Genomic DNA, 15,787 nt, shown 5'->3' with positions numbered 1-15,787 from the left:
TTCTTTCTCAAGATTGCTTTGGCTATTTGGTCTTCTGTGGTTCCATACAAATTTTAGGATTATTTTTTCTATTTCTATGAAAAATGCCATTGGAATTTTGATAGGAATTGCATTGCCTCTGAAGATTGCTTTGGTTGGAATGGACCTTTTAATTTTAATAATATTCTTCCATTCCACAAGCATGGGATATCTTTTTGTTTATTTATATCTTCAGTTCTTTCATCAATAGTTTTCAGTGTACAGGTCTTTCGCCTCCTTGGTTAAATTTATTCTTAGTTAATTTGTCCTTTTTGATGCAAGGTAGATTGCATGGTTTTCTTACTTTCTCTTTCTGATAGTTTGTTTTTAGGGTATAGAAATGCAACTTATTTTTATATATTGATTTTGTGTCCTGAAACTTTACTGAGTTTATTTACTAGCTATAACACATTTTCAGTGGAGTTTTTAGGGTTTTCTATATATAATATCATGTCATTTGCAGATAGAGACAGTTTTACTTCTTTCTTTCCAATTTGCATGCCTTTTATTTCTTTTTCCTTGTCTTGTTCCTGATCTTAGAGGAAAAGCTATTAGCTTTTCACTATTGAATATGATGTTAGCTGTGGGCAGATTTTCCATATTGAGGGCTTTTGGAGAAATGGTTTCTGGGCTTTCAGTTTTGGCCGATGCATTTTTGTTTCATCATTTTAGAATTCCATCTTCAGAATGTTATATAACATACACTAAAACTCAGCCTTGGAGATTACTTGAGATTGTGTAAAATATATTTTAAATAAAATAAATTGGAATAAATTAAGTGAAATAAGTTTTAAAAGTTTCATATGGAAGTATGTTCCTTTATTTTATTTTAAAAATCTCTATTACCTGTATTATTTTGTGTGTGTTTGTTATAGAAAATTTGGGAAGTGAAAAAATATAAAGAAAAAAACTACCCAGAGTTAATAATCTGTTTCTAATTTGCGATGTCTCTGTTAGGCTCAGTATCTCTCTGTTTATCTTTTCTCTCTTTCTCATATATAATTATTGCATTTATGATATATTCTGCATTTATAAGTGTATGATGTATATATTAGACACACACACACCCTGCTGTGGACTGCACTGTTTCCCTCCAAAATTCATATGTTGAAACCCTGATCCTCAGTGGGACTGTATTTAGAGATAGAGCATTTAGGAGGAAATTACGGTAAGGTTAAGTGAAGTTATAAGGATAGGATCCTAATCCAAAAGGCCTGTAGCCTTATCATTCTCTCTCCCCCATTGTGTGCACACACCCAGGAAAGGCCACGTAAGCACACAGTGAGATGGTGGCCTCCTACAGGCCAAGAGAAGAGGCCTCAGAATAAATCTTACCTTGCCGACATCTTGATCTTGGACTTCCCAGCCCCTAGAACTGTGGAAAATTAATTTCTGTTGTCTGTCCCATATAGTCTCTAGTATTTTGTTGTGGCAGCCCAAGCTAACACACACACACACACACACACACACACACACACACACACTCGAATCAAATGTCTATATACCCTTCATGAACATTTTAAACAGAAACTGAAGTCATTTTCTATGTAATCTAGCAGACAGTTTTAAGTTTACCTGGCAAGTAGTAGCAGATGCTCATACGTGTGAGCTGAATGAGCTGCAGAAGAAGCTGGCTGGAGGATAAACTGTAGCACTTACCCTTTGGGCATCCTCAGAGTGCACCCAGCAGAACAGAGGTGTCAGTCCTTTGGGGGATTCAGAAGATTATGGATGTGAAATACCTGGGAGTGTAAAAAAATACCCATACCCGGGTCCATCTTTAAATGGGATGCTTATTTAAAGGACCAGTGCAGGGCTCAGGCATGGTGTTTTAGAAACTCCTTGAGTGACCTACTGGTTTAGCAGTTGAAACAAGCAGTGTATGGATATAAAGGCACTAGTCATTTTTGACTAAGATGCAGGTGATCGGGCCAGGTAACTGTGGTCATCGAGAGGAAGGGTCCCCCGTGGCTCTGCGTGTTTCCCCAGGGAGGGGAAGGATGGGTAAGATTCAGGAGGGGAAAGAACTAGAAAGCTGTCCCAAGAAGCCATTATCCCTTGAGCAAAGGCTGGAGGCGGAGACAAGTGTGACGTATTTCTGTGGGTAAGAAACGAGCAAGCCAGCTTTACAAGACCGAAGCTTAAGACCAATGTCAGATTGAAGCTTTCTGGGTTACAGCACACCACTTAAAGTGATCCTTTCACTCTGCTTTCTTACCTTGGGTTCAAGTTTGTACTGTATAAAAATGCCCTTGTAGAACCTTCTGGTGAACCCTCCTGAGTATTTTGGGCTTCCGTTTAGGTCAAATATACCAAGGTACTTGTGTTCACAAGACCCTGCTCCACTTAAAAAGTCTAGTTAAATATTAATGTGAGGAAATTTGCTCTTGCATATTTTCACACGTAATTTCTTTAATTGGTATTATGCATTTTGCCTAATTTAAATACCGACATCTGGGTGATTTGCTCAGCCAGCGGAGGACTGTTTAATCAGAAAGATGTACATAGCATCTCTGAACTGCCTGCCAGCAGTTAGCTGTTTAGCGTTAAATAGAGAATGATGTTTCTGCAGTGGGAGGTGTAGTGGAAATTGAACTGCCCCAAGAGCTTCTGTTCATTAAAGGGACAATATTAATTCTATTTACTGTTTAGGGGCTGACTCCCAACAATGCCAGGAAATGTCGGCTTGCTGGTACCGGGGAGGTGAGGAGGTAGTCAGGTTCTTCCCTTCCTGTTTCTGCCCCGGTGAGTCCGGGACTGTTCTCTGTCTGTTCTAAGTGTGTCTCTTTCGACCGCAGGTATTGTAATGTGGATTGTTTGAAAGTCTTGTAAAAAGCAAGGCTTTTGCATTCCTACTTCAGTTTTTATGATGTAATAGGTGCCAATCTGATATCGACTTCCTGATGCTAGCTAGGTACAGATGTTGTGGACACTTGTTAAATTATTTATGATGATTATCTTTTGGAATCCATTCATATGTAAACAACATTCCCTTATAAGCTTCTGGCTTATTCTGGCCATTTTAAGCATTATTTTGAGGTTCAGGAGCTGCTTTTGCCTGGCAGGGAACGTATAAATAGGACTGGTGAGAGACAGTCTCCGCCCTGGAGTCAGAGCGGTAGTTTGCCTTTCACTGACCCCAGCCTGCTCTCTCATTCCCTGGGCTTGATGTGTTGTCCTGGACCCACTATTTGCTTTCTGGAGGAGCAGACAGACAATACACTAATACATAATTTTGATAGACTGGAGTGCTCTGAAAACAGCAAGCCAGGTGGAGTGATGGAATGTCCCTGGGAGGGGGGGGGGCGGGAGGAGGGGTGTGCTTCCTCTCTAGGAGGTGAGCTTTACGTGAGCAAGGACCTTGTCCACTTTACTGGTGTCTTTGATCTTTAGAGAGCAGGCACCATGTGTGGTAAGAGCTGACTGACAAGAAGGGCCCAGCCACAAGATTTAGGGGAGACTCTCCCGGGCAAGCGGGGGCAGCGTGTGCAAAGGCCCTGCAGTGGGAATGAGGAAGCCGCTGTGGCTGGAGCGTTGGGAGTCGCGTGGAGAGTAGAGGGGGTGAGGTTGGAGAGGTGGGCAGGGGCCAGACGAAGTGAGCTGCCGGTGCCACTTTATTCCAAATGCATGAGAATATTGTAGAGTTTTCTGTGTGACCTCTTGACATTCTGCAAAGAAGGCTCTGGCTGTTGCATGGAGAACAGACTGTAGGCTGGCAAGAGAGGAAGCAGAAGGACAGTTGGATGTCAGAGACCAGGCAGGAGGTGGTGGTGGCAGTGGCGGTGGAGACGGAAGGTCCTGGATGATTTTGCTGCCATGCGGGTAGACCTGCTGATGGTTGGCTGTGGGCTTAGAGGCAAGGAGAAGAACAGGGTGACTTCTAGGTTGACCCACTTGATCCTTCCTTTCTTTTTTCAACCTGTGGATTGCTAATTCTGCCTTCTCACCAGAACCATCTCCTTCCTTAATCCTCATTCTGATGAAGGTTGATTCCTGGTCCTCCCTGGCCTCTCTGGGTCTGTGGTACCTGCCAGACCTTTTCAGTGTAGGTAGATTTCCAGTCCTGAACTCTCACAGGCTGTTCTTTCCCTTCCCTGTGTTTGTAGTTTAAGAAAATCTTTTACCATTCCAAGAGCATTAATAGAGCTCTCACACGAAGGCTTCTGTGTTACCAGTCAGCCCTTGCAGGGACATGGAACATGCTTCTAGCCAGCAAATGTTGTTTTTCTTCACCTCACCATGCTCTCTGGGAGCATAGCAAGAATAAAAAGTTGTTTCCTGGAGGAAAGTGAAGGGGAGATCCTTATTCCTTTTCATCACCGCTGGTTCAGGTTACATGAACAAAGGGTGGAGGAAGGTGGGATGGTGGTTGAAGCACAGCTTCATCGACTCTCTGGTAATCTTGGTGGCTGTTTCCTTCCTCTGTTAGATGGACAGGATTCTTTCTTTGTGCACGAGAATGTACGAGAAACTGTAGCTTCTGGGTGAATGCCAATGTGTGTACTTTCAGGATTTCAGAGCTAATTGGTTTGTGTTGACAATGACTATTTACCATTTGTATATTATGAAAGAGACATGCAAATTACTTGACAACACTTGCTAGTCAAATTGGTGAGCGATTTTTTTTTTTTTTTTTTTGCGGTACATGGGCCTCTCACGGCTGTGGCCTCTCCCGTCGCGGAGCACAGGCTCCGGACGCGCAGGCCCAGCGGCCATGGCTCACGGGCCCAGCCGCTCCGCGGCATGTGGGATCCTCCCGGACCGGGGCACGAACCCGTGTCCCCTGCATCGGCAGGCGGACTCTCAACCACTGCGCCACCAGGGAAACCCGGTGGGCGATTTTTAATGTCAACGATATCCGCTTGGTGAGCTGTCTGGAAAGTGTTACTGGGAACTGTCAGGATTTCGTTTTCCTAGCAATAAAAATCTTCTTGCAAACTCCCCCCATTTCCTTATTTCTCATTACGAGGAATATGTAAAACAGTTGAGAAGGGTGTCTTTACTTAAGGTTCATCAGTCTAAACTATTTGTTGCATGGCGTCCACCAAGCTATTCCTTCCATCCCAGTTCCGCCTCCCTTTTCCCTCTATTCCTAGTCATCCCGAGCATCCTTGCCAGGTTCATCTTCTGAGTATCAGCCAGTTTCTGTTTTCAAAATTCTCAGTGCCTTCCCGGTTTCTGAATCAAATAATGACCATCGGCCTGGCTTTTCCAGACCAAGTTTATCGGTTAAATGAATGTCCAGTGGTCCCTTGTGTATGTGCACGTGTTTTCTGCCACCGGACCTTTGCTCAAGAGACTCCTCCCCCCACACCTGGAGCACCCTTGTCTTCTTCCTTTTTGTAGCCAGCTGAATACCTGTTCTTGACTGCGGAGAATAGGCGTTGGAGATGACATCACACATTTCAAAGAAATGAAGAGATGACAGCAGAAACACCTCCACGAACTCACTAACAGGAAGCCAATGAAGAGGGCCGTGAGCTGGCCGCTGAGGAGGGGAGGCCGGGGTGGGGTTCCTAGGCCTGCACCTCAGGAGCTGAGTCAGTGAGGACTCTAGAAGCCCTCCCCACACCCTCAGATCTGGGGAGGAACACGGTGATTTTCCTCTTCTTATGGAGGAATCATAGAAATGGCGGCAACTGGGATGAAGTGGAAAGCAGAGCTGAGTCTCTGAGACCAGGGAACCTGAGAGCCAGTGTTCCCACTGCACTGGGCTCTCCTTGCAGGCAGGAGGAAGGCGCCCGGTGGAGGATATTTAATGACCTTTGTTAAGAGAGGCCAGAGCCCAGGAATTCGAAAAAAGCCTTTACCGTGCCTCAGTTGAGACCTCCTGGCCCTGTCACTCAATCTGGCTAGAGAACGGTGGGTAGAACACAGACCCACTCAGTCTTCAAACTAGAAAGATCACAGATGGGGCAACAGTAGGAAAAGAGTCAAGGAGTTGCCTATCCTGTGTTGGAGCAGCAGAATTTCCGGAGAGATACACCTGAGCACACACAGATGAAGAAAAAGAGTAAGGCGGTTATATAAACATAGGTGCGATGGATGGATGGATAGACGGACGGATGGATAGGCAAAGAGAAAGAAAAAAAGGGGATATAGCATGTAAAAGAGAAAACATCCAGAGCTAGATGAAAACATACCTCAAGGCATAGAAGGGAAGTCCTTACAGTTGTTTCATTCTGTGGAACAAGTTAATGAAAAGTGTGAATTCAGTAAACACAGCAAGATGATTAAAGGAGAATGAGATGCAAAAAGAGAGATTGCAGATCTACAGAAAGACTGAGGTCCCAAACAACAACCACTGCAGGACCAATAAATAAAATTAGAAATACCAAAGGAAAGAATAGATGCCACTGAATTCAAATTACTAAAAATTAAAGGCTTGATAGTCTCAGTGAACACAAGTGAAGTGATCATGACATTAAAGCAATCAGAAGTTAAAAGATGAAAAGACAATGTACTGTAAGGATAATTGGCATCCCTGAAGTAGACAGTCAGCATATGAAACCGAAAATGGAATATAAAACAAGGTAACTTTCAGGAAATGAAAAAGAAACAAAAGAACTGAGTCTGCAGATTAGAAGAATGTATCGTGTTACTGGAAAATTCAGAGAACAGAATGTTTAACACCAATACCTATCCTAATTAAGCTATTGAATTTCAAAGGTAAAGGAAAAAATCTTCAGACATCCAGGCAGAAAACCGAATTATCTGCCATAGACCAAAAGTCAGACTGGCTTCATATTTCCTTAGTGCAGCATTTAATTTCTGAAGAGAGTGGAGCCAACTACCTCCTCCACATTCTGAGTGAGAGAGGAGGTATGAACACGACCCAGAGTGACACAGCTTCGGTGTCGTTCAGGTGCAAGGGCAGAACGTGGATATTCTCAGACATCTATAAGCTTGGGGAATGGTACTTAAAACCAAAACACATAGGAAAAAATGCAGACACAGTGCTGTCAACCTCTAAATGTGTTTTGTAACGTCTTAACTTAGAAGCATATTTTAGGAAGTGTCTGTTGTAGTGAAGAAACATTTGGTTGAAATTCAACAAATACTTCAGTTGCTTTTCTCCTTCTGTTAAATTCAAATGAAGTCACATACAATTTTTTTTTAAATTAAAAAGCATTTATGCTAGAGGAAGGTTAATTTCATATTTTATGAAAGTCCTCCTGTCTGCCTGACCCCCTCCCTCCTCCTCATACCCTCACTGGGCAGGTGCTCTAAGCCCTGGCTGTGGTGACCCCTCCTCTTCTGATCAGTGCTGTCGGCCTCGGGTTTGCAGAAGTTAAGTGCTCTTTCTGCTGTGAGGCAACTCCATACAACGCTCCTAGTTAGGGAAGCACATGATTCTTCAAAGACTGAGTTTCCACCGGAAAAATTCTGACAACTTAGAATCACTTACAACTTACAGTGCCGAATAATCAGCACTTCTTGAGTGACTGCTCTGTGCCTGGTGGAACCATATTCCCCCCACGAACTCCGTGTGAGGAAGCACAGTTTCTGCCCTTTGAGAACCCTTAGTTCAGGTAGGCCAGACACATCGCCAAAATTTTCCCAGTATTTCCCAAGCAAGATCTGCCTCTCAGGAAGGCTTCTTGAAAGGGAAACATAGGCTTCTTATTGACAAGTTTTTGTCTTGATTTTCACCTCTTTATTCAGGAAGCTTGTTGCATTTTGACAGACACAGTGCTGGATATTTGTTCGTTTGTTTTTTAAATTAATTAATTATTCTGGGCTGCGTTGGGTCTTCACTGCTGCACGCAGGCTTCTCTGTAGTTGCCGCGAGCGGGGGCTACTCTTTGTTGCGGTGCCCGGGCTTCTCATTGCGGTGGCTTCTCATGTTGCAGAGCATGGGCTCTAGTCACGTGGGCTTCAGTAGTTGTGGCGTGCGGGCTCAGTAGTTGTGGCTTCCAGGCTCTAGAGCGCAGACTCAGTAGTTGTGGTGTACAGGCTTAGTTGCTCCGTGGCATGTGGGATCTTCCCGGACCAGGGCTCGAACCCGTGTCCCCTGCACTGGCAGGCGGATTCTTAACCACTGCGCCACCAGGGAAGTCCCCAGTGCTGGATTTTAAGGATGTGATATTGTGATGAAAAGAGGGAGGATTCCTGCTGAGTCTAATGAAGGGGTATGGGGGTTATATGGGACACGCCCAATGAGCCAGGCCCTTGTGGCTTCTCCCTTTGATCTGGGCAGTCCTGCCGGCCACTCACCTGAACCGCCGGCAAGTGCCAGAGGATTTGCTGCCACCATCTCAGCCCTTGACACAGGTTTTAGATTTAGGGGTTGAAAAAAACTTATTGAACGTATTTTTGGAAATGTGATGAACATAATGTTTGAGTGCATACTGTCTTTTTATACTTTTTGTCAGGCGGTAGTTTCCTTTTTATACAAATATTGGTTGCCAGAAGCTTTGTTTGAATACAAAATATGTGCAGCTGTACATATTTGACCACTTTCTTTTTCTGGGACCCCGTGTGCCTGGAGTTGGGAAAGGGATCCTCAGCTCTGTTCTGTTAAGTATTCCATCTTATCAAAGAGGTATTTCATCATTTATGTATGACAGTAGGTGCCACTCAATAAATATTTTATAAGTGATAGATATTTTTGTCTGAAATTACTTTTTCACTCGAACAATGATTTAAACTCCCGTTTTTAGTTTTATGAGGTGACACTTTTATAATATCATATAGTGAATGCAGCTTGAATGTCGTAGAGCTTTAGGGCAGCATTAATCATAAATTTATATGCTCCCATTCCCAATCCTGAGAGACTTTTTCTTAATTCAGATATTACCCATTCTGTGTATGGAAGTGTGTGTGTGTGTGTGTGAATTTGTGTGTGTGTGTTGGGGATGGGTGGGGACAAGTAATGCTTTTGACCTAATGGCTCTGAAGTTATGAATTTCAAATGATTTTCTAAGTCTATGAGATTTATTTTAAGGAAGGAAGAAAAAGTGCTTTTCAATGGGTTAAAAAAAAAAAAAAAGAACATCAAACTAAACTGGGATGTAGTCCAAAACAGTTTCTCTAGTTTGAGTGAGAGCTATTAGAGTTTAAAATACTGCCTCCCCCCGCCCCCTTTTGGTTTATTGTCCACTTTTATGCAGAAAGAAAATACATATGTCTCTGGACTTAGGAGAAACAGTCCCTCTCCTTTTCACATGGATCTGGAAGCCTGGAGCAGCCCATGGCCAGGAGCCACCTACGGTGTGTGCAGCGCTGTCACAGTTCAGAGCTAGCAGGCCTTGTTTCATGAGATGGGGCTGTATGATTAAATTCTCCAGTGTAATATATATCTTTAAAAAGAAAAATCACAGACTTTCCACTTCTGTTTGAGCTCGATGGGCAAGAGGAAAAGCACGAATTCTACCGATGTCGGAGAGGCAGGAGTCGGGGTTCGTTTATTTAGAGCGCTCATTTTAGCCAGGATTTGCAAGGGCCTCGGTGCGGCCTATCAGGATGAACGAGGTCTCCGGCCTCCAAGCCTGAGGTTCTGGGCCCCGGAGAGGAAGCCCGTCTGATAAGAGAAGTAATTGAAGAACAGTGCTACGCTTCATTTCCTTTTCTTGAAGTTAAGTTATGCATTGGTCATTTTCTCTGCGTATCTATTTAATGGTTGTTAAATTAAATTGCTTTCCCTCAAGTGGTGATTTTTATTTATTTATTTTTTAAACCATCTTTTTTCCTTGCTCCGCTCCATTGCCCTCTGGCCCGACTCCAACTCCGCGTGTGTGCGGTGGAGGCCCCAGTGTCTGCAGAGGTGAAGGCTGGGGACTTCTCTCTCTCCCCCAGCCCTTTCCCAGAACCTCCCAGGGTCCCCTTGTCTGCAAGGTTGTGAGGTTCTGAATTCTTCAGCTAGAGAATGTAGACTGTTTTAACATTTAGATGATACAGAATCCATTTATTTGATCCAGGAATATGAAGAGTTCCACTTTTGTTTCGGGCAGCTCTGGGCTTTGGAGTCCAGAGCTGTGCTGTGCTCAGTGTGTCCCGTCGCAGGAGTGGGTGAGGAAGAGGCTCGCTCGGAGCATCTCTGACCCGGGGCCCCCGTTGGCAGCACGGGGCTGTCTCCTCTGCTGCTCCCGTCAGCCTGTGGTCACAGAGCACAGTGTCCTGCTCTTGGATGGGCCCCAGTCTCCACTCAGCACAGCCCAACCTCAAGGCTGGAGTTTTCACCTTCACTCTTCTGGGGTTTGCCTGTTTTCCACCTGGGAATTGCCTCAAAGCCTGGTTTTTGAGGGTTTTTTTTGCCTTAGGGCAGATGGGCCTGATGGTGAAGGGCCTCTCAGTCTCTTCCTTGTGAGATTGCTCTTGACCTTCCTTCCTGCATCTCTCTGAACTCGGAGTATCTACCCACTCATTCATTCACTTGACAGATATTAATTGAGGAGCTCCTCTGTGCCAGGCACGAAATAAGGCACCGGGTTACATTCTAGTCAGGAGACAAGTGATAAACTTGTATACAACGTGTCATAGAGTGATAATTGCTAAGAGAGAAACAAATCAGGACAAGAGAGGTTGGTGGCTGCTCTCTTGTGTGGGGTGATGGGGAGGGTGGCTTCTGCGCAGAGGAAATGAGGGCCGAGTTATGTATGAATTGAAGGCAGTTCTTCTCAACTGGGGCACACTTTGTTCCCCAGGGGACACTTGTCGGTGTCTGGAGGCATCTTTGGTTGTCACAACCTCGGAGGAGGGATGTGTGTTACTGGCGTCTGGTGGGTAGAGGCCAGGGATGCTCTAAATTTCCTCCAGTGCCCAGGGCAGCCCCCCCACAGTGGAGAATCATCTGCTCCAAAATGTTAGCGGTGCCAAGGTTGGGAAGTCCCGCTCTAGGGGAAGAGAAGGATTGACAGGAACAGAGGAAACAGCAAGGACCAAAGCCCTGAGGTGAGGGCCGGCTGGCAAGTTTGAGGAACAGCAAGGAGCTGGGGTTCCGGGAGAGGAGTGGGCGGGGGGCAAGCGGCAGGAGGTCAGCAAGGGGTGAGGTCACTTGGAGCTTTGTAGACCCTTGCAGAGACTTTGGGTTTTACTCAGAGAAGAGGAGGCCGTGTAATTGACCCGAGAAAAGGAGTGGCCTGCCCTGCCGTCCGTCTGGCTGCCGGGGAGAGCGTGGGCTCTGGCTGAGGCACGAGTGGATGTGGCCAGGGTTACTGAGGCCATCCCAGTGAGGGTGATGGTACTTGGGGCCAGGCAGCAATGTGGTGCCGTGGTTTGTCGTCAGATTGGGGGCCTATTTTGAAGGTGGAGTCAACACCGAGTGCCTTAGGGTTTAGAGAAAGGAGCAAAGGACAGCCTGATGTTTGGTCCAGGCAACTGTAAGGAAGATTGGTGTTTACCGAGAAGGGCTAGTGTGCAGGTTTGGGAGGCAAGGGGGCATCAGGGCTGGTCTTTCAGGATGTTAAGTGTGAGCCGCCTGCTTGGTAGCCCCACAGGTATACCGAGGCAGGCAGGTTTATATACACGAGGATGGAGTTTTAAGGGAGAGGTCTGCCTGGAGATTTGAGAGTTGTCAGCATACAGTCAAGCCCTCCGTATCTGCGGGTTCCACATCCACAGATCCAACCGACCACTGGTCACAAATATTCAGAGAAAAAAAAATTTCAGATAGTTCTCAAAAGCAAAACTTGAATTTGCCATGCTCCAGCAAATATTTACATAGCATTTTCACTATGTTTGCAACTATTTACATAGCATTTATGTTGTATTAGGTATTATAAGTAATCTAGAGATGATTGAAAATATAGGGGAGGATGTGCGTAGGATATATGCAAATGATGTCCTTTTATATAAGGGACTTGAGCATCCTTGGATTTTGGTATCCTCAGGGGTCCTGGAACCAATCCCCCATGGATACCCAGGGACAACTGTGTAGATTGCAGGTAAAGTCAGGAGTCAGGATGAGATCATCAAGGGAGTGACTGTAGACACTAGAGTCCCTGGGATGAAAGACTCCATGGAAGTGGGTTCAAGAGAGAGCCGGAGAGGGGGAAACTAGAGGACCGCAAGTAGGAAACTCTTTGGAGGTGGTTTTCTCTAAAGGGGCACAGAGAAATTGGTGGCAGCTGGAGGGAGATGCAGGACCAAGGGAGGTGGTGGTGGTGGTGGTTGATGGGAGCTCTGTAGCAGATTTGTGTGTAGGTGGGAATGATCAGTGGATAGAAGGTGATGCAGGGCACAGCGGGTCAGTTATCTCTGGTGCACAGTAGTGAATGCACAGGAAAGGGTTGCTTTCAGGTCCATGTGCAGTTTGACCCTAGTAACTGGAAAGAAGAACCAACAAGTCAGGAGACTTCTAGGTATTAAGTGAAATAAAGGTTCTGAAGAGGGAGAAAGATTGCTTTCTGGTCTAGTGGTCCTAGAACCCTTCCTAAAGAAGGCAGGATTTGAGCTTAGCTTCATATATATGTGTGTGTGCGTGTGTGTATTCATATATACACACATATATATGTATATATATGAATCTGTATCAGGCAATAAATTTATTTCATTTTATGAGCTTTTTGTATGTTCTAAGCTCACTTTGCCTACCATATGCCACGATTTCAACACGAAGCTTACAATCCATTTTTCTTGCAGTTTTCTTGGTGAGAAATAAAACATTGTTCATTTTCGCACTCTAAAGAGAACCTAATACGAAGTTTTCTTTCCTCAAAGTAACCTTTTCCTTTTCTTTCCCTCGTAATTTCAGGAACAAACCCTGGCCCTGAGGAAAGAAGGAATTGGGGTCGTTCTGGATTCCGAGCTGCCCCATTTAATTGGCATTGATGACGACCTTCTGAGCACTGGCATCATCTTATATCATTTGAAGGTAGAAACTGCTTTCCTGGAACATTCTCATCTTGGTTGCAGCTTTCCCTGTGGACACTCGCAAGGTTTAGTGCGATACTCCGTGTCCACGAACGCAGCTACGACCCTGAAGAATATACAACAAATCCTTGAGTCCTTTGGGGATTCTGAGAAGTTCATTGGGATTCGGTGGTATTAGAAATTTCTGTTTTATGTAGTCCTAAAGCTAAATGAAGATCCGTTCACTTTGCCCTCTAATTTGTAGACTCAGCAAGAGGGAGGTAGGGAACAAAAAGGCAGACAGACTGAGGAAGAAAAGTTACCAGCACCCGAACTGGGATTTGTTGTATATACAGTTTCCTGGTCCCCTGTGTTAATTATAAAGTTGTGTCTCTTGCCTACATCGTTGGGCCTGGTCCCGAGCAGGGTATCCCTGTCAAGAGAGCAGAATTTCCACATCAGTATCAGTGGTGGCCTCTGTAACCTTGACCTTAGTATCTTCTGTCTGATCCATGACTTCAAATGAGAATGGTGTTACGCTTGTGCTTTGAGGGCTCCCCTAAACCATATATATATATATATATATATATATATATATATATATATATATATATATATATTTTTTTTTTCCTTTTGTATCTGGCTTATTTCACTTAGCATAATGTTTAGCCATGCTGTAACATGTATCAGTACTTCATTCCTTTTTATGGTTGGATAATATTCCAGTGTATGTACCACACTTTATTTGTCCGTGGATGAATATTTGGGTTGTTTCCACTTTTTGGGTATTATGAATAATGCTGCTATACACATCAGCACACAAGTATCTGTTTGAATGCTTGTTTTGAATTCCTTTAGATATATCCTAAGCCATATCTTTAGGTACAAAGAAACCCCTGACCACTAGAGGAGAGACTTGTCAGAAGGGATTGGGAACATCAGTGAGATTGCTGTCACAGGCAGGTTATTGATGGCAAAACAGGAGCCCAACCCTTGTCGAGCCCTGAGCCTCAGGAGTCCTGGCCTTTTACGGACACCACGGGCTGTTGTTACAGAGCCTCAGTGAACTCCAGTCGCACTGAGGCTGTGGCCTGCCCGGGACAGAGCTCGCCCACCCGTCACCAGTTTGCTTGGGCTTCAATGGAAGAGGAAGAAACAGATCATTCCTCATGTTCTTATTAATAAATTTTGCTTGACTTTTCTCCCTAGGAAGGTCAGACATATGTTGGTAGAGAAGATGCTTCAACAGAACAAGATATTGGTGAGGATCATTGTCCATTTCCTCTTCGCAATGATTTTTTTTTTTTTTTTTGGCTGTGTTGGGCCTTCGTTGCTGTGTGCGGGCTTCCTCTAGTTGTGGCGAGCGGGGGCTACTTTTTGTTGTGGTGCGCGGGCTCAGTAGTTGTGGCTCGCGGGCTCTAGAGCGCAGCCTCAGTAATTGTGGTGCACGGGCTTAGTTGCTCTGCGACATGGGGTCTTCCAGGCCCAGGGCTCTTACCCGTGTCCCCTGCATTGGCAGGCGGAGTCTTAACAACTGCACCACCAGGGAAGTCCTCCAATGACTTTTTAAAAATCATTTAATAAATTTCTTTGGAATGACTGACATTGAAGTAATTATAAAAAAGAAAACGTTTCAAATACAATATTGATCAGTATGTGTATTTCTGTAATTTTGAACTCAGGTCAAATGACTAACACAGAACAGTTAGTTAGTGAATAAAATGGGACTGTGAATCCTTTCCCCCACCCTGCATGCCTTCTATCCTCAGTCACGCCTTTCAAGTGTGCTGTTAGTTAAATCACTTTACTCTTGTCACAGTGGAAATATGCTAACAGGTACAGATAAAAGATATAAGACCCTTTGATGGGAAATCCTACCCAGTCGACACTTACCTGTGCAAGGATGAGGACAGAAAGTAGGACACACACGTACACAGTATCCACACACACAGACTTCTGGCTTTCCCCAAAGTCTTTGTGAGGTACCCAGGTGAGGTCTTGCTAGGCTTTATATTGTAGCATAACTTAGGGAATGCATGTGGCGGTGGTAGAGTGTGTGTGCATGTGTGCATGTGTGTGTGGCAAGGTGGGGATTGGCAGGGGAAGAATTATATCTTCTCAGCTGGTTTTAGAATTGCTGGCGATGAGCTTGCTTTCATGCCAAGTGTAAGCTATTAATCAAGCCAAAGCTCCCATTTCCTATGTGTATTTACTATTTATAGTGAATCTGGGAGAGCCGGAAACCAGTTCCTGGAAGTCCTTGGATTCAGCTGATTTTGGGTGAAACTAGGTGTCAGGCCTCTTCCTCTCACCATTAAACTATCAATACATGTGACCTTTGGGTTTGTTATAAATGCGGTAAGGGCTAAGAACACATGTTTCCTGTGAACAGAAAAGTCCAGTAGTGCAGTTCTGAGGGGAGTAGTGGGAGCCGTTTGGCTTGTGCTTCCGAGAAGCTGGCCAAGAACTGGGCCTGAAGTCACGTAGGTTTGTGTGACAGGCATTCATGTCCATGCCTGGCCACTCGTCACACACGAGCAGCTCAGGGTGGTCGGATGGGAGTCGGTAGCCCTGAGCAGCCACGTGCTCTGAGAGATCTGTGGAGGTCAGGTTCTCTCAGAATCGGCACAGGCTGTGGCTGGGTCATCTCAGGACTTCTGCAGACTTCCTCGGGCCTCCCAGGATCCATGCCCTGCCATGTTCACCTTTTACCTTTGGTACGTGCTCCTGGAACGCAGTGGCAGTAAGTGTGGAGGTCACAGGAAATCCTTGAACCATGGGGCCCTTTTTGTCTCTTACATTTTACTGTGACCTTTGGGTAACTGGAGGAGGAAGGTTATTTAGACTGAAGCAGGAGTGACTCAGTGGTATTCAGTTAAGACAAGTTACTCAACTGTTTTCTCCCCGAGGATGAAGTAAATGAACGTGTATACTCCCTTATACAGGGGATGTCCAGACCCACCGAGTAGCACTCAGG

At 45.0% G+C, this 15,787-nt stretch overlaps 1 protein-coding gene across 2 annotated transcripts in view; it reads left to right on the top strand.

The window, feature by feature from the left end:
- KIF16B (kinesin family member 16B) overlaps positions 1-15,787 on the top strand; it is a 280,446-nt gene that overhangs the window by 119,456 nt on the left and 145,203 nt on the right. For both annotated transcript variants that reach the window (XM_060123762.1, XM_060123761.1), the window contains exons 13-14: positions 12,713-12,832; positions 14,020-14,071. In XM_060123762.1, the coding sequence (XP_059979745.1) occupies positions 12,713-12,832; positions 14,020-14,071 (172 nt within the window). The remainder of the gene's footprint in view (positions 1-12,712; positions 12,833-14,019; positions 14,072-15,787) is intronic.

This window comes from Lagenorhynchus albirostris, chromosome 15, assembly GCF_949774975.1.
Source record: "Lagenorhynchus albirostris chromosome 15, mLagAlb1.1, whole genome shotgun sequence".
NCBI lineage: Eukaryota > Metazoa > Chordata > Mammalia > Artiodactyla > Delphinidae > Lagenorhynchus > Lagenorhynchus albirostris.
Note: the sequence above shows the minus strand (reverse complement) of the source record. Positions and strands in the feature narration are given on the sequence as shown.